The sequence below is a fragment of the Molothrus aeneus genome, chromosome 19, assembly GCF_037042795.1.
Source record: "Molothrus aeneus isolate 106 chromosome 19, BPBGC_Maene_1.0, whole genome shotgun sequence".
Lineage (NCBI taxonomy): Eukaryota > Metazoa > Chordata > Aves > Passeriformes > Icteridae > Molothrus > Molothrus aeneus.
The window spans coordinates 2,027,847-2,055,405 of record NC_089664.1 but is presented as its reverse complement, the minus strand read 5'-3'; the positions used below and the strand labels follow the sequence as shown (position 1 = coordinate 2,055,405).

At 47.0% G+C, this 27,559-nt stretch overlaps 1 protein-coding gene across 3 annotated transcripts in view; it reads right to left on the bottom strand.

The window, feature by feature from the left end:
• Window positions 1-27,559, bottom strand: part of EHMT1 (euchromatic histone lysine methyltransferase 1) — a 122,911-nt gene that overhangs the window by 76,242 nt on the left and 19,110 nt on the right. The window contains exon 1 of one of the 3 annotated variants that reach the window (XM_066562679.1): window positions 26,490-26,522. The exons of 1 other annotated variant lie outside the window; for it this stretch is intronic. Coding sequence is in view for 1 of the 2 variants with exons in the window: in XM_066562676.1 (XP_066418773.1) it covers window positions 4,670-4,675 (6 nt within the window). In the remaining variant the exon portion in view is untranslated. Of the gene's footprint in view, window positions 1-4,669; window positions 4,775-26,489; window positions 26,523-27,559 lie in introns of those variants that run through there. One more of the 3 variants, XM_066562676.1, reaches the window with a different exon arrangement.

Below are 27,559 nucleotides of genomic sequence, written 5' to 3'. Positions count from 1 at the left end.
AATCTGTGGGGAGCTTTGGAGGAGCCTGGGGATGATGTTTGCCCTGCCCCAGCACCAGGCCAGTCCAGGCCTCAGCACAGCACAGCAGCCATGGCTCTGCAGGCTGGGAACATCCACAAGCCACGTTTCCTCCAGTCCCAGCAGCTCTTTCACCACCATGGCCAGGCACGTTTGCAGAGCTGCAATAATTAAAGCAGCAAAGAGCTGCTACGGGTCTCCCTTGGCTATGGGGATGTTGTTTTCCTCTCCACACTCTGGAGAAGTTTCACTACTAAACAGTTAAAACACACAAGGCTAAATTGAGACGATTGAAATTCATAGGCAAGGAGTATTTGAGGTGACAGTATAAAGAAAGGATCACTCTTTCACCCACCGGGTTTTCATTTGATGTGAATCTTAAATTTTAATATACACAAAATTAGATTTTCCTGGCCTTTCTCTCAGTTGCTAAGAGGTGTAGAGGTAACTCATTTAAAGACAAATTCAAAAATCCCCAAACAAAAGCAACAAACCCCAGCTATACAGACAGAAGTTGCATTATCCACCGCATCAAAAGATTACTGTACTTCAAACCAAAGATGGCTTTAAAACAGTTGATGTGCTGCCCTTCCTTGCAGCATGAAATTACCAAGCTTTCATTAAAAGCCCAGAAATAGAAACGAAGATATTAACAAAGGCAGTGTCAATGATCCACCACAGTCAACATTCCCTTTCTGAGATAAAATAATGCCAGAGAACGGCGGCACAGCCTCAGCCTCCTCACTGCATCTCCACACCAGACATGTTTTCACTGCTGAGGTTAAATATACACTGAGAGCAGATGCTACCAGAGACACTTTTCACATCTCATGGCCATCCTTGAAAGCACTAAACACTGTTTAGAAACAAAAAGGAGAAAGCAGAGCTCATCAGGGCACTGCAGATGCTTCAACAACCAACTTGAGCAAAGCATCGATCGATCGTAGCAGCGTCTCTGCCACGGGGGATGCCTGGGTGTCACTCAGTGAAACCTTACACTTCTGCCATCCAAAAGGAGCAGGAAGCTTCCAGGGCACAGCCACTGGCAGTGGGACAGGTGTCTCCTGCCTGGGACGCCCCTGTCCCCCCTTGGCAGGGATCTGCACACCAGCACCAGTCCTCTTTGCAGGCTGGCTGTAGAAGAGGTTTTGCTGATGATGCAGGATGAGAACAGGCCCAAGCCCCGAGAAGCTGTGCCCTTTATTTAACCCAAGTACCCTCCAGCAGCCTTCCCACCACAGCCAACACCCCCCTTTCCAAACACTCCTGCCAGGGCCCACAGATTACAGGGTATTTTCACTCCACAGCTCTCCAGCCTCCCTTCTCTGATTGAAGGCTCAAACACCCCTTTCAGAAATCCCACATTTTCAGGAGGAAGGGAGCAGCACAAACACCTTCCTTCACACAGGACACCAGGTTCCTCAGGGCTCTTGCTTAGTGACACCATTAAGTCCAGCATTTTCACAGCTCCCTTGCAGGGGAAGCCCAAGTGGGAGGCAAAGGGAGGTTTTTCTTTTTATAGGAAGAACAATATTTAGCTCTGCAAAATACAGAGGGTTTTCCTTATTTCCTTTCTTTCATCAGGCTCCTCTTCTTGCAGACCCTCTAGCTGATCAAATCTGCTGCTCCCTTTCAGCCTCCTCAGAAGCAATCCCAAAAGCTGAAGGTTCTTTGGGTATGAGATGAGCATTTCTGCTGGGATCCTGATTGTTTCTGCACTGCTATAAACCATTCTCCAGCTCCACCATAAGCTATTCAAACATTCCTTCTGCTCTTCAACTATTATATACAACATTTCTTAATCAGAATGTCCCAGGACACCTTGGGTATCCATCCCCAGCACCCTCCAATGTCCACCTCCAGGCTCAGGTAACAGCTTTGAAAGAACAGGCAGTCATTAATGCATCTTTTGGAATGAGAGCTTTCCTCATCTTTCAAAACCTGGTTTATGTCCCTAAAGCTTTCAAGCCATCTCCCTTCCTCCCCCCTTTTCCCCAGCAGAGCTGAAAACTGTTTTTACTTAATAGGAAACAATAAATGTTCCCTCGGATGCTGCATTGAGTAAATCATACATGCTAAAAAGGAAAAAAAAGGAAAAGAAAAAAGATCCTCTTGGACAGCAATTGAGATGTGAGCTCTCTGGGAGATGGTGCTGTTTTGATAAGAATATGCGTTGAATATTTCATTTACAGGGCAATCCTAGAACTTTATTTAGCAGCATATTGGCCAGACAGCTGTAATTTAGAACATACTGTATTCCTAACAGCTCCCAATTATAAATTCCTTCAGCTTTAACTTACAGTAACCACGGCTCCTTCTATTTTGGAGCTCTAAATCCACATTTCTCCCCTTCATTCAGCTATGGCATATCAAGAGCTCCTACAGTACAAACACAGCCTTGCTGGAGAAGGGTCCTAAATCCAGCATTCTCTACCCCCAGCAGAGCAAGCAGGCTTCCAGCACACTCACTGCTCCACAGACCAATGTTTTATTGGTTTATTTGGGGACAGTGGCCCCATTTGTCAGTGCAAAGCCATCCTGCAGTGCCCTGCCAGCAGCAGGCTGGGAGAATGGCTGTGCACATTCCATCCTCCTCCTGCTGCAACAAGAGCTGGAGATCCTGCTAGCCAGCCTCACGTGCTCAGCGTAGCCCTGTTCTTTGACCTCACACCTATTTTTTTTAAGGATTAAGGCACTGACATGAAAATAAGCAAGCTCTTCACTGGAGGAGAATCAGTGCTCCACGAAGCCTTTGTGTCTCTCCCCAGATCATGAGCTCCTGTGGAACAGCGCCTGTTGACGGCTCTCCCAGCCATCCTGCTGACTTTATCAAATTGCTGCAAGGAACAGAAGGAGCAGATGAACTCTGTAAAAACAAAGCTCCTGCCTCCATGCAAATATCCCTAGTTAAGAGGAGCGGAGAAATAGAGCGAGCATGATGTGTGTACGGAATTGGCTCCACAGACGCTGCTTCTCAGCAACTGCCATAAGGTGGCAGTGGGTCTTTAAGGCTACCTTACACCTTCCCACAGCACAATAGGAACGAGCACACCAGTGGGTTTCCAGCAGCTGAAACTGATTAAGTCAAATTTCCTCATCAAGGGAAGCAGGCCCTACGTGAAAACTTGGGGCTGAGATCACCTCCACTGCCAGAGTCACACAAGGAGGAAAAGCCACGGGGGTGAATTCTGCAAAGCCATAAAGGCAGCCCCCATCTGAGCCAAAGAAAATCAACCCCTTTTCCCTCTCGCTGTACAATCACAATGCTGTTTGTTTTACAGAAATGCTTCTCTTTGTGCATTCACCCAGCCATAAACAAGCCAGTGACCATTAAAGAGTAGGAGAAGTTCTGCCTGGCCAGCAAGCTGGGCTCCAGCAGGATTTTATGCAGGGAACATAAAAGTCAGCCCAGTAAGCAAGCTGGTCACCAGCTCAGCACTGGGCTGATGTAGCAAAACAGGCCCAGAAAGCACCAAGGAAGAGTTGGGTTCACAAGAAAGATGGAACCAGGCAATAAACAGGCAAATTACTTTAGGTAATGAAGTGACTCATCATGCAGAATGCCCATCACCTGGGACACAGCAATAAAATTAAATCTATGCCAGTCACCCCCTGAATCGTGCTGTGAAAAATGGCCAGAGGTGCCCTGAAGGAAGAGCTGATCTACCTTACAGCACAGAGCTGTGATCACAGAGATTTCTGCTCAGAAAGTCAAACACAGTAACTCTGTACCACCCAAGGATTCCCAGTGCTGACAGAGCAAACCCCTCACCTTACCTGTACCTACAGCCAGGCTGGAACATGGGTGGGTCCCCGCATGTGTGAGGGGACAAGTCAGACAGAGCTGATGTCCCCCTGCTCCACACCAATCCAGAGCTCCCCTACACCTCTCTAACACAAACCTCCAGAGCCAATGTAAATGTTTTATTGGCACCTCACCACGCAGCGTGCTTGTACAACAACTGGAGTCAATCGGCTCATGCAGCACATACCTGCTGGTGCTTACACATTCCTTGTAAAAGGCTGGCAACTACAGGTGAAATCCAAGAGCCCAAGCGAGCACAACTCACACTGCCTTCCCCCAAACCCACTCACCAACACATTAAACCCCTGCAAGAAGCACAGAAAAATCTCTCAGCCAAAGGAATAAACGTGCATATTCCCTCCTCTCCATGCCACTTTGGAGGACCTGATGTGGCAAGGCTTGTTTGCCATCACTGGAATGCAAATAAGTCTGAAAGAGGGTTGTTGGAGTTTAACATTCTTCCACCCTCCCACAATCCCAGAGGGATCTGGAGCGGGTCTGAGCCCTGTGAGGCTCCCCATTAATAACAATTAGCGCCCGAGCCCGCGATGAGATGAGACGCAATCACGTGCCTGCCAATATGAAGGCTCAGCCCTGGCTGCAGCCCCTGCCTGCTGTCACCTCATGTCACCACCCTGACATTGCACAGGTCCCTTCTCCACGCCGGCCAGCAAAGGTCAGGATTGCAAACCCCTCCCCGCGGATCCGCAGGAAGCGTTTGAAGCCATCTCGTGTCAGTGGTTTAACTGCGCTGCTTTTGAATCAATTCCAACAGTTTGCACTCCAGCCGGTCTCCAGGCTGCCCCAGCCCAGGGGCACGGCAAGGAACCCATGGATTTGCCCTACCTCCATCCTGGCTGCGGGTCCCTCCTGGTCCTGACTCCAGGCCTATCCCTCCTCCAGCCACAAATCCATCTCACTCCATGGGTGCAGCCTCCACCCCGGAGCATGCTCAGTACGGGCTGATCTTCAGCCATTTCAGAGCTTTAATGAAATGTAAGCATAAGGAAGTGTCATTAGCAAAAAAAAAAAAAAAAAAAAAAAAGGGGGGAAAAAAAAGGTGCAGGATTCATCCTGATCCAGCCAACCTTCCTCTTGCCATCCTCTTGTCAAGCAGGCAAAGCTCTCACTGTGAGGATCGCAGGCATTTTTAGGCAGCAAGCATCTCGTTTTAGAACAAAAGCAAGGAAAATCCTGTCTCAGGCAAGCCTTGTGCAAAAGGAGCATTTCCCAGTGACATTCAAACCAGCCAATTTGTCGCTCTGGGCCTTCCACAAATTACAATATTTTCATGAAATACCATTAATATTATTTTTTCCCTCAACGGGCTTCAAGCAAGGCTTTTAGCTGGCAATGCAAATAGTGCTTCCCAGCCATCTTAAAGCTAAACCTACCCCAGTCTACCCTGAACTCCTTGAAGGTTATTTTAACTCCATTTACAAGGAAGTTAAACAGCAGGATGAAAGAGAAGGAAAGAGACTGCAGTGTAACACACTTCATTCTACACTCTCCTAAGGACTTGAATTTTAAGAGAGGTTTGTTTTTCACTTATCAGCCCTGAAATTCCTCCATCATTGCCTTGTCCCCTCAATGCAGAAAGGTTTGTTTCAATGAAGAATTAATAGAGGATTTTTTTTAAATCCTTCCTAGGTTTACAAACAACAAAATATGAAAGACACACATTGTTGGAGCACACTTGGGGAATAAAGCCCTGCATGTTCTGAATGATATGCACATGGAGCTTGACTATTCCTTAAAAACTTGTGTTTCCCCACATATTCTTTGCATATCCCCTACAGATCCCTACCAGCTCACTCAACTACCCCAGAAAGCAAAGACAGTTGGTAAAAGTAAAGCTCTGCCAGGGCAAAAATTGGCTATTCAATCCCAACAAAGTTGGAACATATATATCCTGTTCCCCTTGTTGGGCCCAGGCCAAAACCAACTCTGGATGCTGAAATCCGTGAATTGTGTGTGCTCTGCCGAGCGATGTTCGCTTCCGTGGAACATGAGCACTGTCTGCTCCAGAGCTGGAGTTGGAGGAAAATTCAAAAATAAAACCAGTGACTTTAGCAACACAGCATTTCAGGAAACACCAGGGTGGCAGCTGAGCACCAAAGCAGCTTTTTTCCCGAACAGAACTTCCAAGGGAATCACAATAACGCCACAGCCACTCTGTACAACGCCACAAGCCAAGATTTTCATCAGGCCCCAGCACATCTGTGCCAGATGCACTACACAAACAACTCATGATGTTGTTCCCTCATCCCTTCTCTGATAAATTCAACACCAAGCCACAGCTTTTTAGCAAATTCTTTGGGCCCTCGGGAGCGCCAGGCAGCCTGGCACGCCAAGCGCTGGCGAGCTGCTTTTTACTGAAATATTTTTAGAGCAAAAACATTTGGTAAAGTGACCCAGGATAAACCACACTACTTCAGTGTGCTGAGCTCTGCTCAGACCTCTCCTCCTGCTGAAGGATGTCACCAAAGGCCATTTGGCCCCAGGCTGTCCCCTCCATCGGGGCCCAGATCAATTCCCTCCACGCCACACTGGGCAATCCCAGACACCGCCCAGTGCCTTCATTAAGCACAGATTGATAAACTCTGCCAACAAATTCTATTCCCATCCTCTGCCTTGCCTGGAAATTGGAGGTAGTTTAAAAATAATATTCAGACTATAAAATCCCGAGGCATGTCTGCTGAATCGAGCGGTGTTTGCATCTCGCACAGCTCAAGCATGTCAAATTTGTTTCCTTGGAAACAAAGACCAATTTGCAAGCATTGCTTTCTTCCCTTTTTTTTATTTTATGTAACGAAGACATCCATACCTGCAGCTCTTGCTGATACAAAGGAATTAAAGCAGATTCACCTACCAACAGGGTTCATAAGAGAATTATTAATGTATTTCACTAATGAACCATTGGTTTGCTGCACTAAGGGAAAACCAGAGCATGTTACTATTTAAAAATCCCGTTTTCCTTCAATGGATGCACACTCGAGGCATAGCATTTATATTGTTTCCTTGGGGACAGGTAGAGAAAAACAGCAAAACCCAGAGTGATTTCCTTACCCTGGGCTAGGGATGGTGGGCCCAGTGGAGGAGCAGGAAATCCTGTCCTGCTCCTGCCACACCACTCCAAAGGACACCCAGCCCAAACACACCTGCCTCCAGCACAGGCTGAGGAGTCAACACGAGCTTCACAAAAAACAAAAGTGATAACATCTTGTAGATGTTTTGGCAGTTTTAAGCCCAACTTCTCCCCAAAACACGCAGTAGGGAAGTTGGGAAACCAGACCTTCTGTGCAGCCATAACTCTTCTCCCAGACCCACTCCCACCTCCCAGGAGAGGCAGTAAATCCTAAAGCAATGACACACAACCTCTCTGTGAGGGCATGAAACAGGAGGGAGGGCAAAAGTGTCAGAGCTGGGTTATCCACAGGCTCATTTACAAAGGGAGTCAGAGCCCCCAGCCTCCAGAGCCTCTGTCAGGAGCTCAGCACCCTCACAAATCCATCAGACACAGCACAAAAAATGGACATGTGAGAACAGCAAATAAAATGATGGCTCCTCAAACACGCCCTCCCCGAGGCCTGCTCAGCACAGAGGTCATCCCCAGATCATTCCCTGGGTCACTTTACAACCTCTGTCTGAGAAGGTCACCTTCACATCCAAGGGAACAGAGCTCCAAACTTCTCCTGCTCCTGTTCGGATCACTGCGTAGAAAAAGCCACGGGAGCTGCACAAACAGGAGGTGACAGGAGCAAGAAACGCCTCCTTCCTCCACTCAAGGGACAAAGCTTCACCATCCCCTGTCCCTGGAGATTTCCAGGGTTGTTACTGGAGCCAATGGCCAGCACTAAATCTGATATAACTGTGGATGCTTCACACTTCAGGCCTGGGACTCCAACATTCCAGGTATTCCAAAGGGGCACCAAGCTTGGCAAGGCCACTTTCCTGACACAGCAGCCTTGCTCTGCTCTTCAACAAGCCCACAGTAGCACCAATCACCTGGAGGGCAATCTGTAAACAAAAAGCACCCATAAAAACCCTAAACCCTGCAAAAGTCCAGCAGAATTCCCAGAGGGTCTCACCCTCAAGCTTGAAAAATTAAGTTTTTTTTCAATACATTCACTTGGAGAGCTCTCAGCACCACCAGCTCAAAGTTCCAATCTTGCTGCTGTCAAGGAATCCTGGAAACAAATCCCCCAGACTGCCAACAATGTGCACCCTTCCCCAAGTACTGTAATTGCTAAATTTGATTCCAACCAGTGCCACAGTCTGAAGAGTTTTGGAGACTGTTGAATGAATTCTGGGGGAATACTATGAAAAGCAGAGCAAATACTGAAAAAACATCAAACATCACCAGGTAAAGAAGAACCTGATAGATACATGGTGATTGCTTAGAGATACTGTAACAATAATTAGGACTTTAAAAAGCAATTTAAAATAAAAGATGGGAATGTATCCATTTTTACAGATGGGAAAATCAAGGTTTGGAGAATTAACTGCCAAAAATTTCTGGAGGAGCCTTTCACAAATGTATGGAGCAGAGGAACAGGGTACAGGAGAACTCGGTGTGAAGTCATGCTCAGCTGATGATTTACTGAGTCACCTCAACTGAACAAGCTGGGCCAGTAAGGAATGTGTTTGGACAGCCCATAAGAGCTGAGTCAAATTTAAATTCCACTGAAGTCTGAGCACCTCAAGCTCCCTTCAATAAAACCCTCCATTATTTAAAAGCAACCAGAAAACCCCAAACCACATAATGGACGTAACAAACACATCGGTATTTTCTCCCTCTCTCTGATATTCCCTTAACCAACATGTTTTTGGAGGGGAGGGGAAATATTTATGCAGAACAGTGAGCATGCAATCACTAAGGAGCTCTTTATGCCCATTGCCAAGTTTGAAAGTGGGTGGATGCCATGTGGGTGAATCTGTGACACCAGGACACAGGCCAGACTCATAAAAGGAGTCAGACACGTTGGAATCAACCAACAGGAGCCATAAATTCTGAGAAGTTCCTTAGAAATGTTTTGTCAGATAACTGGGCTGCAAGTCAAAGCCCCTGGGGCAAGGGCATGAGCTCTGTTATGGGGTTTTAATGCAGATGCTTGAAACACCTGGCAAAGGCTTGGGTGAAAAGATGGGATCACACAAAAGGAAATGTGGAAATAGAGGGAGATGACACCACTTCCTAACAAATGTAACTATTGCAGGAGTGGGAGGGACAATGAGCTGATGGGTGCTGAGAGCCCCAGGTGTGTCTGGAGACCTCTGAACTCAGGTTTGAATTTGGGTTGACATTCATGGGATTTATTTTAATATCCAAAGCATTAACCTATTTATCCTATATATTATCCTATTTGCTTGGGCTCCCAGAGCCACAACACTACAGCCTTGCTGTATTCTGGAGAACAGAGACAAGGACAGTCTGTGGAGCTCCAGGCTAAGACTGACAAGCTCATTATGATGCTTCCCCACAGGAAAGCTCTGTAGAATAAAAAAATAATTTTAAATCAAGAGTCACCCACTGATTTTGGGTGGCCAGTTCAGGTAAAGTTTTTCAAATCTTTTTTAGAATGACAGAATATCCTGAGTTGAAGGGACCCACCAGGATCACCAATCCCACTCCTGGCCCATTCCCTGGGGAGCCTGGGCAGTGCCAGCACCCTCTGGGGAAGAGCCTTGCCCTGAGCTCCAGCCTGAACCACTCCTGACACAGCTCCACACCATTCTTCTAGAAGAACATCTCCTCCCCATGTACAGGCATTACAGCAAGAGGCAAATGGTCAGTACACTTTAAAAGCAGGCAGTGGTTTCACAACAAAAATTAAACCACTATTTCAAAAATAACTTCCCTCCAATTCTCCCCCCTTCCCACCCCCTCTATAAAACCCATTCATTTGCCTCACAAGGACGCACAGAGCTTCACTTTGTTACCATCTAAAACCGAAGGACTCAAAATACAGTGAAACACTAGGAAGAAAAAAACCAAATAAACCACAAAATGCTGCAATAACAAGCAGCCCTCAGAGCTGTGAACCAGAGATTGGGAAAGATGAACTTTGCAGAACGTCTGCCCAGCATCCCCTCTCCTCCTCTGCCCACTCTTGGCCACAGGAACCAAAAGCTGTTTGGGAAGCAAAGCAAGGGACAGTAGGATTCCACCAGAGAGAAGTTCTGCACACTGAGAAAAAGACCATTTGCACTGTTTTTGTTATACAAGAAACAGGAAAAGGCTGTACAGGGCCCAGACTCTCCCTGTCAGTGCTGATCTGCTGAATTCAAATGTGAATCAAAAGTATGATGGACCTTTGGAAGTTTCTCCTCCACTCTCATACAGCCTCACCCCAGAGGAAAAACAAGCAGAAGTCATTGGTTTTGGTTCAGTGATAATAAATACAATAAAATACAATACAATACAACACAATACAATACAATACAATAAAATACAATACAATAAAATACAATACAATACAATACAATACAATAAAATGAAATAAAATAAAATAAAATAATAAAATAAAGATAAAAAATAAATCCTGATTATTTCTCTCCTGCAACAGGAAGCCAAACACCAGCCTTGATGACTCCTGAGCTCCAGTTAAACAAACTCAAGGACTGCTGGAGTCAGCTTCCCTTCCTCCAGCAGTTTTGTAAGACATTAACTTGGTGGCTGAAAGCTCCTGAAACTTTTCAGCAGCTGGATCACAGCCTCAGAGCCAGGCCCAGAGCAGTGCACCAAGGCAGCTTCAATGATGACTCTGCTGCACTTGGGCAATGGAGCTGCAGCAGGGTTTTCATGTAAAAGCCAAGAAAAACCACCAGGGGGGCAGAACACGTCTCTCCAAAGAACTCCTCCAGGATTCCCTGCCCATGAGCAGCTGAGGATCCAGAGCCCAGCCCCAGGGGCAGAGGGGGATCTCCATGGGACCACCACAGCTCATTCCCTAGGGGCACAGCCTGCAGGGTGATCCCTCTCCAGACTCAGAGGGGAGCCCAGGGCTGCTGGCAAACATCACTGAGCTTTGAGTGCCTCCCTGCCGTGCTCAGCTCCCAGCACACACCCCATGGGAGCTGTGCTCTGGACTGGGAGAGCACTGGGAGCCACAGGCATGGACAGGGCCTGCTCAGGCCCCTCCAGAACAATCCCACCCATGGGAAAGCTCCCAAACAGAAATGCCCTCATTTAGGCTCAGTGATACAATGTTTCAAAGCAAAAACTACTGAGGAACTCAAATCTTTCATGATCCTTTCCCTCCATGTGCAGCCTGCCCCTTTCTCCCACCCTCAAGGCACTGGCAGACCCAAGGGGACAGAGGGGACGCTCCAGCCAGCCCTGGGACAGCTCTACTGTCCCCTCCTGTCCCCTCCTTCCTGGGTCAGGGCTGTCAGCAGGCACCTGGCATGAAAACAAATGCTTCTAAGCCTTGAGCACGACATTCCCATCCTAGCAGAATTGCTCTGTGTCATTTTTCCATTTTTCCTTTAAGGAAGGAGGAGGGAAAGCCCCACTCAGATCATGATAACAACATCAGCCAGGTGGATATAAAGGGAATATCAGATCCTGCCACCATCACTGCTCTACCTCTGATATTCCCCTTTCCTGACACGTGGAAAACCTGCAAGGCTGGATATGTACAGGTCAATATTCTGTGACCTGCCTGGAGAACCAATATTTTTTTTCTTAAGTCCTTTTTAGAAGGAACAGAGTTAAGGATCAACTCTAAAGCAGCCAAGAGTGCCTGTCATTTCAAACTGCATCTCCCCACACAGAAAAAAGCATTGCAGAAGGTCCTGTAAAGCCCTGCATATCCCTCTATGAATCTAAACATGCCCCATTCCCAAGGGGAACACATGGATATCATAAATCAAACTTGGGAGGCTGCATCCACTGCAATGCACAAGCAAAAAAACCACAAGTACACACAAATCTTCCTGCAACAGCATCATCTGTACACACCAGCCTAAATAACTGCCAGGTGTTCATACAGCAGGACCAGCTCTGCAGGGAGGGAAGGAAGCCACTGCAGTGATTCAAGGGATTCCTATCCATTTGTTTTTCCCAGGTTCTTACACCTCATTTCAATCCCAGCAATGCTGCCTTGCACTCAGCAGCTGACTTCACCTTCAGTCAGTTTGCTTGGGAAGGAGGAAGGTTGTTGCCATCATTTTGTTTTAAAGAGCTACTTCCCTGTGGATCCAGCTGTGCTGATTTGCACAGCTGCACTGCAACAAGATCCCTCCACAATTAAGGTCAACTCAGCCTGTGTCTCATTGAAAATTTCATCAAATATTTTGTCATGTGTTTTTCTAGAGGTGAAAGCCAAATTCTGTGGAAAGAACCAAATTCCACCAAGCTGGAGCCTTCCAGACTTACCATGATACATAATTGACCCAAGCACAACTCATTTTTTTCTTGCACATTATTGAGAATTAAATGGAGGCTCTGTCTTCACTGCAAAAGCCACGTCTGTGCTGAAAGGGCTACCTGAAGATGGGTTACAGGAAGGTTGAAATGCTATTACCTTGATTTGCTAGGAAAGATCAAATTGGAAATTAATTCAAATTGGCTCTCAAGGTGAAAGCATCCTTTGTTTTGTCTGCACTGGGCTGCAGTGCTGGAATAGCCACCTGTACACAACACTTGGGGCACTGGACACAGTGCAAGGCTGTGACAAAACCATAAAACAAGTGTGGGACACCAACTTACACAGGTTCTTCATCCAGGCAGTTGAGCTTCATTTCCTCTCCTTCAACCATTCAGGGTTTGTGGGACACCCTCAAACCCAGGTTCCTCAGCCTGGTAGAGCCCTGTCCTCCCCAGCCTCTCTGAGATGCTCCCCAGGGAGAAAGGAAGGGTCAGTCCTTCCCACCCATCCATCCAGGCCTCAGGGAACTCCCCTGGGTCACTTTTTAGTCCTTGGCCTGGAGGACAAGTAAAGGAAATCTGCAGCCACTGCAGACACAAGCAGCAGCATTTGCCTCCCAGCCCTTTGCCATCCCCACCTGTTTCCCACCTTGTCACCTCCATCCCCAGGTGCCTCCCTTGAACAGGTTTTGGGGAAGTTTTGCCTCTTTGCAGTTGTTCATTGCACTGATGCCCATTCCTTCAGAGTTCAAAGTTTCCTCTTGTGTTTCAAAACTCTCTTCCCATATTTTTAACTCCTGTATTTTCTCACACTTCTGTTTCTAATTTATTCTCTCCATCCCACTTCCTTCTCTCTAATTCTTTCATACCCTCCTGTCAGGGCAGGTTTAAGAACAAGGACCCTGCTGCTGCTTACCTCGAGGTACAGGCAGCAACAAGGCTTAAATGCTTTAATTTCACACTTAAATTTTTTCTACAAGCTTGGCCTAACATGTCCTGCCCAGCTAATGATGCTTCTCTATCAAGCACATTGCATCCTGTCAGGAAATGAAGTTTGAAGCAGTTGCCTCTGTCCCACATGGAGAATGAACTGTTAAGCAAGTATTAGTGCAGCAAAACCAGGAACCCAACTTAAAGACAAAGAGAAAGATCCCTTTGCAGCAAACAATGAAAATAAAGCTGGTGGGTAAAACAGGGGGTGGCACTGACACCTCCCCTTGCTCCCCACAGCCCAATGAGTGCCCCAGCTGCCCCCAGGTTTTACTGCTTCCAAAACCCCCACAAAGTTCAAAGAATCATTAAGGTCAGAAAAGTCCTCTAAGATCATCAAGTCCCAACATTCCCGCAGCCCTGTCAAGGCCACCACTAATCCACATTCCCAAGTTTTTGGGGACACAAGTTTTTGAACACTTCTAGGGCAGCCTGTTCCAATGCTTGGCAACCCTGAAGAAACATTTCCATGAGGAAATTCCTGCTGTGCCCACCCTGAGCCTCCCTGGCCCAGCCTGAGGCCGTTCCCTCTGCTCCTGTCCCTGTTCCCTGGAGCACAGCCCTGGCTGTCCCCCCCTGGCTGTCCCCTCCTGTCAGGAGCTGTGCAGAGCCACAAGGGCCCCCTGAGCCTCCTTTGCTCCAGGCTGAGCCCCTGCCCAGCTCCCTCAGCCTCTCCTGGGGCTCCAGCCCCTTCCCAGCTCTGTTCCCTTCCCTGCTCCATCCCTCAGTGTTGGTGGGACCCTCCAGTGGTGAATTCCACAAATCCCAGCCAAAACTGGGATTGCTGCTGGTTCCCTCCCCACTCTGGAGCTCTGCCTGCACTCCCCAGTGCTCCCATTTATTTGCTTTTGCAGAAAGAGACATTTTCAGCAATGACCCCATTCCACTGTGCCTCCTACTTTCTCTTGCTTTCTTCCATCATGAATCATTAACCATCCCAATTTATCATCAGATAGTTTTATATATATATATAGCTTGACTTTTATATATATATATATATATATAACTTTGCATATGCTTGAAATTAAAAGAATAAAGAAAATTGCACTGAACTACAGGCTTTGGAGTTTTGGTTTGTTTTTTGGTTGTTTTTTTTTTAAACAAAGCTGCAAAACCATCCCACAGAAAAGTAAGAACTTTATACTAAAAAGGGAAAGTCAAACCTGGTGGAATTTTGAGCCTACCAACCTCCTACCCTTTTGATGTCTGACAACAAAGAGGTGTGAATGCTATCAAATCTCACACAGGTACAGGCAGAACCATCCTGCTCTGGGCTCCTGTTGATGCAGCACAAGCTGCCATGCAATTCAAAAAGCCCCAAAACCAGAGACTTTAGAAAAAACCTGCCCATACACCCCAGTCCCCTCATTTTTAACTTGAAATGAGGGTCACAAAGCACCAGTGTAGAATTGCTTTGGCAAAGTGTCAGATTTCAAATCAAACGGCTCCTCCTGCCCCATTAGAAACCCTCCCACAGGGATATTTTCTAGATCCCATGTATTATGGACGTGTCCCAGGGCACAGGCAGAGTTCCACGGCTCTCTGTGCCACCCACTCCCACATTCCCAACTGCAAATTCCCTCCTTGGCAGGGCTGCTTTAAAGCAGGGAGAAGGACCTGCCTTACCATGGGGCAATTAGCAACCTGGGGGGAAAAATCAATAGGAAGTAGATAGGAAATAAAAAATAAATCAATAAAATTATAATTAAATTTAAAAAGAATTTAAAATTTAAAATTAAAACAGAATTAAATTATAATTAAATTTAAAAATAAATAATAGATCAAATAAATAGGACATAAATCCTCAGCAAGCCACAGTGTCCTTGCAATCCATGGCCTTCCCTGCTGGGAAGGAGCCCTCCTGCCACAGCACTTTTAGAGCACAGAGGCTCCATCCTGCCAGAGCCACCAGCACAGGGATAAAATAACCAGCAGCCAGGCAAGTTCAGAGGTGTTTTGTCCTAGGAAATCCTCATGAAATCCCAACAGAGCAAAGCAGCAGCAGGAAAAACCTCTTAGGGCAAGTGTGGGGAGACAAACCCTGTGGCCAGGCTGGGTTTTTACATTCCCAAGAAGGATTTTGGAGGCCTGCAGGGGTGTGTCCATAAGCTCACAGGTGGAAGGGGGTGAGGAGGATGCTCAGAGGGAGCAGCATCCTCCTGGCCCAGCACAAAGCCATCCCCATGCCATGGTGGGATGGAGGAGCCAGGGTGCCCACAGACCTGGCAGGGAAGCAGCTTGAGAAGAGCAAGGAGAGTTTTTAAGCACTCTTGATCATTCCTTGGAATAAAATATATTTAAAAAAAAAAATTGTTCATCGAGCGATTAAAATGTGCAAACATTTTGCTTGGTGTTCCGACTGCCACATTTAATATTTCAAACAACATCCAGGCCAATATTGTTGCTTAATTTAACATAACTGGATCCTGAATGCATTTCTAACAGATTAAACCACAGAAATATCCACATGTTTTAATGAGGATTTGGCACTACTCGGAGCCAAACACATTTTAGCAATATTTTTGGACTACAAATTCTTTCATAAGAAAAGAAAGCCCACTGGTAATGGAGCTGCATTCCCTACATTTCAAGCCTCTTTGGATTTATGTAAATTGAAAAACTGAAATATTTAGTGCCATTATAATTCAAGCAACATCTGGACAATTTTCTTTGCCTCGTAAAAGATTTCAGTCAGCTTTGCAGAGGCTCAGGCCATGTTGCTCAGCAGAATGGCTCCTTTTACATTTGCATGCTTCACTTCCATTCTGCAGTTTCTATGCCAACAAGCATTTGTAACTCTTTAAACAGCACATTTGGAACTGGGGGGAGATGGAAGATTGGAAATGTGATAAAGATTTGTTTGTTTTGGGGGGTTTTGTTGATGGTGTTTCCCTAAATCCAAATCATCTTTTTTCTTTTTTTTTTTCCCTTATTTGAGCCCTAGAAACCTCAAAAAGGTCCAATAACCATCACTGCAGCCATGGCAACTCTTCCACCTGCTTCAAAATGCAGCAGTGTCTTGGTAAGAGGGGTTTGTTCGGTCAATTTGATGTATAAAATGTATATATAAATATATATATACAAAAATATATATTATAATAGATATAAAATGTGTCTATATAAATATATATTATCTCTCTCTAAAGAAAGACTCAATAGCCAACACCACAAATTTAGGTGTTCATCTCCTACTGCAGAATCCAGGCCCTGTGGGAGTTTCCAAATCCCAAGGAAAAGTAAACAGAGAGAAGCAGCTACAACTAAACTGTAACTCAAAATCCAGCAGTTTGATTTTTAACCAGATTTTTGGAAGTAACTCCTCCCCTTCCTCCCCACCCCCAGTCCCAGACCTCCCAGATGGCTCAAATTTTATATTTAAAGCTCATGCTCAGCGCTGTGACATTACAGGTGCAAGCAGACAAAGGAAATCACAACCGTGAAGAGGCACAATACAGCATTCAGAGCAAACAACAGTGATGATCTTGCAAAACTTGGAGAAAAAACTGTATTTTTTAATACAGATGCAGCCTAGATTGTGAATTCCTCTCCTCCTGAAGTTCCCCACAGACCTAGGATGGAGCTGCCACCCTGGGATACCAGCAAAGGAGCCCAAAAAACCCCAGTCAGAGCTGGCCATGGCATGGACAGGGGGAGAAGCTGCTCCCACCCAAAGGCAGGACTGGGAGGGGTTTCCTGAGGGAGCTGCACGAGCAGGGAGCACCCACCAACACCTGGTCCTCAGCATTTTTGTTATTTAGTGACAGGACAAGGGGGAAGTGCCTCAAAACCAAAAAGAGCAGGGTTAGATGGGATATTGGGAATTAGGAATTGTTCCCTGGCAGGGTGGGCAGGCCCTGGCCCAGGGTGCCCAGAGCAGCTGGGGCTGCCCCTGGATCCCTGGCAGTGCCCAAGGCCAGGTTGGAGCAGCCTGGGACAGTGGCAGGTGTCCCTGCCATGACACTGGATGAGCTTTAAGGTCCCTTTTAATCCAAACCAGTCAGGGATTCTCTGATTTCCTCATCCATGAGCTGCAGAGGATGGGAAGCAGAACCCACAGTGATCCTGCCAGTGCTGAACATTCATTTACAGACTCCTGGGATGGGATCTATCAGTCCCTTCACTCCTCCTCCTGTGCAGATGTGACACTGCCCTGATGTGCTGGGAGGGGACAGGATGATGGAAATGCTGTGCAATAATCAATCCTAACCACAGGACCAAGAGAAAATCACAGAATCATTAAGGCTGGGAAACACCTCCAAGATCATCAAGTCCAAGCACCCCCATGTTCAATCCGTGTCCCCAAGTGCCACGTCCACGTGGCTTTGGAACATTTACAGGGATGGAGACTCCACCACTCCCCTGGGCAGCCCCTTCCAGTGCCCAAATGTGATCAGCTTCTCTTCCTTCAGCTGGACAGGACACACAGAAAGGCAGCCTGGGTGCCCTTGGCCAAAGCAAAATGTTGAACATGAACCAGCTCCTCCCTGCCCTGCCCAGCCACAGACAGTGCAGCACATCAGACCATATTTCAGCACCAGTCCAGGTTTTATTATTGCAAGAAGGGATCAGGGTGAGATCCAGAAAAGGCAAAAACCCACTCAGGGAGAAGCAGGAAACAAAAGGCCAAGATCATCAGTACCGTGGTGGGACTAGAAAAATGTCATTAAATTTCAAAAGCTGTTTTGTCTCCTGGGAGGGGTAAGAGCCCCCAGGTCCCAGCCACAGCTCCTGCTGCACAGAGCCATCCAAGAGCAGGAGCAAAGGCTGCATCTGTGAAACCCCTGCCATTTCAAAGAAGCCTCCAGGCCACTGCCTGGCACATGGCATGCCTGCAGCACAAGGAAGGGCTCCTGCAAACACAAAGCCATGAGCACTCACTTTTCCAGTCCTGGCCATGCCCTAGGAAGGGGCAGCTCCTCCTCTGGCTCAGCTCTGGCCTCTGGTGCTTCCTGCCATGATTTCCCAACCTTTAACATTTCAAAAGTCTTCTGGCAGCCACAGCAGTGAGCATGGAGCTATTTCACAGCAGTGCATGGAGCTATTTCACAGGAATGCATGGAGCTATTAACTGTATTAAAAAATTAATTATTAATTATTAAACTGTATTAAAAAATACAGTTTTTTCTCCATTTCACAGCAGTGCATGGAGCTCTTTTCCAGGAGTGCATGGAGCTATTAACTGTATTAAAAATTAATTATTAATTATTAAACTGTATTTAAAAATACAGTTTTTTCTCTATTTCACAGAGTGCATGGAGCTCTTTTCCAGGAGTGCATGGAGCTGTTTCACAGGAGTGCATGGAGCTATTAACTGTATTAAAAATTAATTATTAATTATTAAACTGTATTAAAAAATACAGTTTTTTCTCCATTTCACAGCAGTGCATGGAGCTATTTCACAGGAGTGCATGGAGCTATTAACTGTATTAAAAATTAATTATTAATTATTAAACTGTATTAAAAAATACAGTTTTTTCTCCATTTCACAGCAGTGCATGGAGCTATTAACTGTATTAAAAAATAATTATTAATTATTAAACTGTATTTAAAAATACAGTTTTTTCTCCATTTCAGAGCAGTGCATGGAGCTGTTTCACAGCAGTGCATGGAACTATTTCACAGAGTGTATGGAGCTCTTTTACAACAGTGCATGGAGCTATTAACTGTATTAAAAAATTAATTATTAATTATTAAACTGTATTTAAAAATACAGTTTTTTCTCCATTTCACAGCAGTGCATGGAGCTATTTTCCAGGAGTGCATGGAGCTATTAACTGTATTAAAAAATAATTATTAATTATTTAAAAATACAGTTTTTTCTCCATTTCACAGCAGTGCATGGAGCTCTTTTCCAGGAGTGCATGGAGCTATTTCACAGCAGTGCGTGACTGATCCATCCAGGCTCCCCTCCCCACGTCTGCACAGGGAGCTGCCACTGCCCACGGATCAGGGCCCTGAGTGCTGTAAGTTGGAGCATTTTCACCTCCCTCAATAAACTGTATGGGTGTGTACTAGCTGGAAATACAGCTCCATCTGGGATTGAAGAGACTGAGCCTAAAATACTGAAATCAACAGCAGCTTTTGACAGACAGGAGCTGGCCACAGGGGTGTTTCTGTCTGGGATAACGCCTTCCACACCATGCACAAGCCAAAGGCACCAACAGCAAAAAAACCAATCCCTATCAGCTACAGAATGAACAAATCTGGGCAAGTTTCTACTGCAGCCCACTCCTACACCTTCCCAAGATGTCTGAACGGGGAGAGGAGAGAGATCTCACCTATTAAGAGGAGGGAGAGTGATTTGAAATCAATGTTTGGCAAAATCAAAGTCTGTGGGGACTGGTGTTAATGAATTCCCCTGCTGGGTTTAGGATGTTTAAAGGAAAACAAAAGATTGCTGCATGCAGGGCAGAGCAGGTGAGACCTGGGGAGGTTGTTCACACACCTGGTTTCCTATTCCCCAAGCTCCCCCTAGGCAGGAGAGGCTCAGGGACACTCAGGGCCACAGTGCTGGGTGATGTTGAGATGCCCCTGCTATTCTCCTGCTTGGGATGGCAGCTCAGAAGTGGCTGGAAATGCAGCAGATGATCTCATGTGCTCCTCAGCTAATGTCAATGCCCAGGGGCCACGGGTCCTTCCTGCCCAGCCTTCCCCCGAGGGTCCCTTATGAGATTAGGCAGCGCCAAGCACGACAATTCACCATTAGCTGCACTAAGTGCTACGGAGAGATCATGAAAACCAATTAACTCCTGCCCTTCTCCCTCCTGTGATGGATTACACTCTGCTCCTCCGGAGCAGTGTCACATGAGGGGAGAGGGGAACATAGGAGAGACAGGAGGAATTTATTCCCAGGTGGTTTCTCGTGTGGACACACAGGCCTGGAAGTGCCTCGTGCCTCAGCCAGGCTGCCAGGTGAGCAACAAGCCCCGGTGTGGGTGGTGCCAGCAGCTTCTCCTGGATCCACAGGGGATGAGCTCCACCTCCCCTGTCCCTGGGAGCCCCACCTGGACATGCTCGTGGGGACATGAGGGACTGGGTAACAGGCCCTGGTCACTGCACAAGGCTCTGGGATCGGCACACCGGGTGTTTCTCCTCACCCACCCTCAGGGTAAACCCCACTGGAAGCACAACCATCCCAGCTCCAGGTTTTTGCCTATTTCCCAAAGCTTGCTGGGATAAAAGAGGAAAGCAAAGAGGAGATCCAGCACTGCCCCATGCTGACCTGGAGCTGGAGCTCTGTCACTGCTCCCACACCACCTTCCCCAGAGCAGCCCTGGATGAAAAATAAATGTGTTGGGTGATAAAACACAGAGCTCCATTCCCCACCCAATGCACCCACCAAGGCACTCATTTAGCTCTGAGATTCATCACTGAATATTGCATCACTGTGGAGCCTTTTAAGGAAACATTCCAGCACTTTCCCACATTAATCAGGTAACTTTTTTATAGCCAGACAGAATTAAAAATAACCAAGATCCAGGTAGGTGTCAGTGAAAAGCTCCAGCAGGGAAAATCCTGTCCCATCACACCTGGAGGGAAGGAAGGAAGTCCTTACCCATCTCCAGGCACTGTGCCTGCAGACAAACACAACCAAGCCCAATGACAACTCTCCCCATTAATGCTGGATAATTTTAGGGTCTCAGCTACAGGCAGTCCATCTCTCTAGCAAAATCCTACCTAAGACTTGCACTATCTACCACAGCAGGCTTGACCCCGTTTTCATATGCAGAAGCTAAAAAAAAAGGAAAAAAACCCTCCTAATCCTACAGAACCCAGAGCAAATAACACTCTGGGACTGTGTGATACCACCCTATTAAATACAAACATGTTCTTACAGTAGCTCAATGATTTTAAGCATTCACCATCTTTTCATTTCAGTTTTAAGCACTTTGCCTGGCAACTGTCTGAAGGGCAAACCATTATGGAAATAGGAAGACAATTAATTTTCCTTTATTCTGGAAGATAGGATTATTGGAATAAATAAAGTAATCAGCTTAAACAAGAGCATAATTCACAACTTCTGAAAAACAGAGGACAGGTTTCTTTCATTTTCCTTTCCAGATAAATGATTTCCTGGAATGGAGGTTGCAAGGGAAGTGCAGAAGTTTTGGAGTTAACCTTGGACTGCTGACTCACAAATCACTGCCTCCATGCCTTCAGCAGGAAGAAGGCTGGCATTTCACTCTTAGAGCCACTTTATATATTTATTTAATACAGCAAATCAGAACAGCCCCCTAAAAAGATACAGAGACCACCTCCCAATCTCATTTGGACCAGAGGTAAATCTGAAGCAGCCACTATTGGACACAGGCCTTTGGCAGCACCACAATTAATATGGTTAAAGGGGGATCTGACACCCTGTGACATACATGTACACCTACATATATGAATTAAGTTAAAGGTATTTCACTCCCAAACCCCAGAGGGAGAAGGGAACAAATGAAAGAGAAGAGCATTCAAGTTCATATTAGCAAGAGATGAAATTATTTACTGAGAAAAATTTGGGGTATCTTGGTAAGAACTGTAGAGTTCTTTCTGCAGGACTCCTCTAATAAGCAGAAGGAGTTATAAAAATAGGATGGAAACTGTGGTTCAAGGTTGCTACAGCCTCAAAAAGAAACAGAGATAATAGATGGAAGCACAGATTCCCAGGAACAGTAAGGACTGCAGAAATACTGAGAAATCAAATTGATGATCTGGAAAATAACACAAGATTAAGAATGATCAGGTTAGTGGGGGCTCCTGAAGGAGCAGAAGCAGGAGAAGGCACTTCCAGTTTGCAGTGGATTATGAGGATGGGGGATGAACAATCCCCACAGTCCAGGGTGTGGGTGAGCCATGTCCCCACATAGGGCAGTTCTGCAGTGCTCCACAGCCCCGAGGGAAGGATCTCCTGCATCCAGGAGCCCATCCAGGAGTGTTTCTGCAGCTCACAGATCTGAGCCTGGTTCCAGGATCCAGCACTGCCTCCCTCCAGCAGGAATGGCTCAAACTCTCCCTGTCCTTCCTCCAGTCACAAACTCCTGGTGCCCTGGCACAGCCACATCCCAGCAGCCTGTGCTTCCCACAGGGAGCAGCCATTTCCCATTTCCTCAGCTTCTCCTCCAGCTGCAGAGCACTGTGGCACCAAGTAGGTCACAGACCAGACAGCTCCTGAAGAATCACCTGCAGTTTGTTTCCTCTCCCTTTTTCTGCCTTCTTGGGTTTTTAGGAGCCACCAAATCACTCCACCACCTTCAAACCCCATCCATCCATCCATCCATCCATCCATCCATCCATCCATCCATCCATCCATCCATCCATCCATCCATCCATCCATCCCCTCTCCCTACAGCCCTGTCTCCTGCCTTTCTGCTCTCTCCCAGCTGTTCCACTCCACCTCTCCCCTACAGGTCCTTAAAGCAGGATTTTCCTTCCATCTTCTCCTTCCCACAGCCATATTTTTCCCAGCATGATGAACCCCTTGCACTGTTTCTTTCACCCTCAGAACCCTGGATGTCCTCTGTGCTGGTCAATGCATTAAACCCCATCCACCATGGGAATAGAGCTCTTCTACAATTCCACATCTGGGTTAAAAATCACAGTTCCTCCCCCTGTGTCTGCAACTTCACTCACTAATCCTCAGGGAAAAGGGGGGTAAGGAGTCCCCTTTGCCAGCTGGTGCTGTCAGGCTTCCTCAGGTGCTCTCTCCATGCAGGGCTCCATCAGCTCCAAGGAGCACAGGATGGCCCAAGACCCTTCCCTGCTTCACTCAGGAGCCTTTGGGCAGGGACAGCACTGCCAAAGGACACAAAACAAGGATGCAGCAGCAAGGACTGAGCCCAGGGTGTTAAGGAAGCCAAAATTCAGCCATAAATTGGATTTCAAAATGGCCAGGAAGGCAGGAGAGCAGGAGGTAAAACTCCTCTGAAGGTGGAGAAATGCTGTGCGTGACAGCAAACCCTCCCACACAGCATCACCACAGCAAATAATTACAGGGCTCCTGTCATAATATCTGCTCTTAAAGGCATTGCCAGTTGAATCCAGGCTGGCTGAAGCAGTTAGAAGGGAGAGAAACGAAGTCACCAGGCTTTGAAGTGGTCACCATTTGGTTATTAAAGACTGGAACCTGCATGCTGTGTCTACCCAAGCACAGTTACCTCCCCCTCCCTGGGATTGCCAAGGTTGCATGAGGGTTTTTCAGATACACCCATAGGATTCAGTTCCATCTTGTTCTCTCTGGTTTGAATACAGTCCTGGCCTGAGAGGATACCAAAAAGGTGAGCAAGTCCCAAATACAGGTTTCTGTTCCTCCATTGAACAAAGCTGTGCTGGTGGAGAAAGAGACAAACTGGCCACACAGGCAGAATTTTCCACACAAATCTAAAGACAGGAATGTGCAAATTCAAGCAATGAATCCTCCTCCAAAGTCACCCATCTCAAAGAAGGCATCCAGGAGTCCCTGCCCTGCAAATCCAATACCCTGCACAGGACACAGCTCCATGGGATGGAGGATCTCCCTCAGCTCAGCCACACCAGAGTGCTCAGGGTCTGCAAGGGGAGAGAGAGGCGTCCCCTCCATGGGAACCCCCAGCAGGGACCTGCAGAACCCCTCTGGCAGGCCCAAGAACAAACCCACAAACTCAAATCAGATTTGGTTGTAGCTACTTTTTTCCTTCCCAAGTGATCAGTTCCAGGGCTTGCTGGAAAGGAGCTGAATGTCTCCCTGGAAGAGAGGAGCCCTGCCCAGCAGGGGAGCAGCTGTGGGGTGAGGGTGTCCCAAAAGCTGCTCTGATCCAAAGGCACCACGTCCCCAGGCCACCAAAGGCTTGGCAAGGCTGAAGAACAGTGCCCTGTGCTGGGGACTCTCCTCAGCCACTGAAAATAGCTCATTTTCCCCATTTTACCCTAAAGCAAGAAGAGGGGGAGGGCTTTATCCTCTGGCTTGTAGCCAGAACCCATGGCACTAAGGAAAGTGTGACTTTTGTCCCTTTGCTGAGCCTTTCCACCATTCTGGGACTGGAAACAGGAGAAGGTTTAAAGCTGGTCCAAACCATTTCAGGGATGAACCTGATTAATCTTCCCAGTGAGGGTGAAATAAAGAGTGAGATGATGGATCCAGGCTCCCTAAAATCACACTGTGCAAAAGGGAAGGACAGCAATGACCTGCACTGGGGGACAGCCAGGGCCCAGCACCTTGTTACAGACCAAGGACCAGTCCTGCTGTCCCAGGACCTTGGGCCCTGTGCTGGTGAAGCAGCCCCCACCTACACACCTCAGCCTGAAGATGCATTTTTGTTACACCCTGATCACAGATTTTTACAGGTTCCTTTAACTTTCTTGCTTTCAACTTGGCTTCTCCAAAAAACTATTTCCCAGTTCTTCCACGAAACGTGCTTTTAAATAGAACTTGATCATTTTTCTCTGAACTAAAACCCCTTGTCATGGTGACAGATACATCACTGGCATCAGTTAAAAATGTGAAAGAGAAAATCCTCATCCACCACTGAGAAACAAGCAGCACCACTGAATCCTGACACAACCATGGTCCTCCACAACACGAGTCTTTGTTCCCACAATCATCTCCAAAACAATATTCTGACAACATCCTTCCCTATATAGATTTATATTGCTATATCTCTATCATTTCCCTCACGCCCATCAAAATGAAGTTATAATTAACCCATCATCAATAGAAATTACAATGATTTTGAAACAGCAAGAAACAATCTATTTGCATTTGGTAGCTAATTATTCCCCCTACGCACACAGCCACCAATGTTCCCTAAAACCATCCACAGAACAGACAGTCTGTGCTAGCCAGAGCTTCTGGAAAGGAGGGGAAAAGGAGGGACTAAGCAAAAAAACCTCAACGTTGGGGTGGCAAAATTTTCTTCAAATCTGCAGCATCTCGAGCTCAGCCAAGTCTGTAACAGAACTGCCCTTGTGAACTCATCCAGCAGTGTTAGAATCCACCTGGGTATCACATGGAAGCTGACAGCAACCTCAGGACGAACCTAGTGGGAGCCACTGACATTTGCTAAATTATTGAATTATTATTCCCTTCTTCACACCACTCCAAGGAAACACGAAGCCATTTTCCAATAAAAGCTGTTGGACATAAATTTCACACCAGGAGTGCTCCCAGAGCCAGGCAATCCCTGAATCTGCAGTTGCACCTGGGATTATCCCCTCCTCAAGGAGGAAGGGTGTGCCCTCCTTGCAGCCACACGAGTCCTGGGGGATGCCCAGAGGTGACCTGCAGCCCCTCCAGCTCCCACTCACCAGGTACAGAACAGCACAATGCCCTGCCCCACCCCCGCCCCCACGGCAGGCAGGTTTTGCTGACACATCACCTCCATCTCCTCACCATCCCCAAGGATTACAGCGATGTTTGTAAGAGGTAAAGACACCAGCCGTGGTCAGGGAGCACTGACTCGAGCAGCTCCAGCAGCCTGACAGAAATCAAGCCAGCCAGGCATTTCTGCTTGATGTCCTGGGAGCCCCAGGTTGGCCCTCCATGGCTTGGGCTGCGTTCAGAGGAAGCTGACAAAAGCTCCAGGGATGGTAAATCACATCCTCCTTCACCCACGCTTCTGGAGGCGAGTAGAGAAAACACTCTTCGCTCATTAGGAACCATCCGAGGTTTCCTTTCCTCTGGGATGTCCCCACAAAGCAGGGATTGGGGAGGAAGGCGCTCAGTTTCACCTTGACACAATCCCTGTGCCTGCAACACTTACCTGGCTGCCAAGGCATCCCTCCTCAACACGCCGAGAGTCATCAGCCTTCAAAGCAAAGCCAAAATAGCTCAAGGATTGTTTTCCTTCCCCCATCTGACACGGGATTGCAGCTCCTCAGGCATGGGGAGGAGGGGGAGCAAAATAATAGTAATAAACAAAAGCAAAAGCCTAGTCTTCTGTAGGCAAAGCTAATCCTGTCACACATTTTCTTCCCAACAGAAGCATGATAGATCGAGTCCCACTGGGTTCTGCTCACAACTAAACAGGACGAGGTGCTTGCAGCTCCCTTCTGCCAACACAGCTCAACGAGCAGCAAGGCCTCACCTCCTCTAATCATTTCACTCAACACGAAGCCACCCTGGTGCTCTACCCCAGCTCTAGAAAGCCAGCCCGAGCCTCAGGATGGCCTTGCACGGAAATAGGATTACTTTGGCCTGGAGGAAAAAAAGAAACCACAACATGAAGGTCACCCATAAAATCATTACACAGCTCCCTCTTCCCCGGCTCATAGAGAAAAAACCTTTCTCAAACCCTCAACCTGAAAGGAGAAACACAAAAAGATATGTACATTAATGCCATATACCTCCGTCAATTTTTTTCCTCGTGTCTTTAGAGCAGTTGTTTACTGCAGCCAACTGCAGAGAAATTACAGTAGCTTAACTCTCCAACTCCCTCTAAAGGATTAATCTTCCAGTGAGCATGCTCACGCGGGAGCTTTTTCAGCACTTGCATCCATTTCATGAGTGAGGGCTGCTGCACACATGAGGAAATGCCATTTCAGGGCTCCAGGCAGAGCGAGCAGCCCACAAACCAAGGGCTAAAGCCCTTCCCAGGGCTCCACAAAGGAGCTCTGCCCAAGCCTCCAGCTCCAAGGAGGCTCAAAGATTTCAGGTCCATGGCCCCTTTCAGGAAGGAGGGGGGCGGTGGTTTCCCTGCGACACTGTTTGAAATGTCTGACCTTGGCTTTTCTCTACAGCCTGGTGGACAGTTCACCCACCGAATCTGGAGTCAAAAATAGCTTCTTCTCACTGGCACATTTTTCCTTTTGCATCACTTGTTGGCTCATCTTCGCTTCTCAGAAAAAATCAGGAAGATAATTTGGGGTGCAGGGAGGGGGAGGGGAGGGGAAACATTCTAATAAAAAGGAACAGCTTTAAAAATCTAGTTCTCAACTCTGCATCACAGTTGGTAACAGATCCTGAGACACATTTAACTCCACAGATTAAGGACCCATGCAAATGAGGATTTGCTGGTAGACAACAAATCCAGTATCTAAACAAGGCTGTTCAAGTAATCTTGTCCATTCTCTCCTAGACCACTATAGATTAAACTGCTCTATTTGAGATATTTCTCCCTCACCTCAAAGGATGACCCTCAATTCAAAGCCTTCCTGGTGAAAATAAAGCTCCAACATTAAGGACAAATACACTGCAGAAATAGTTTCTTCCATTTTCATCTTCTCATATTCCAGGGTTCTGCCCTTCCCCTTCCCATTTATCTATTTTATGTCCTGTTGCTTAATTGCTCTTTGTAGCTGAAAGAGATCCAAGCCTCCCCCTCCCCCCAAAGGCTCTTATTTCAAGTTTTAAACCCAGCTTGAGTCTAGGACATGCAGAAACCAGACTGCAACCCCTGAGTCCAGGGAAAATCACA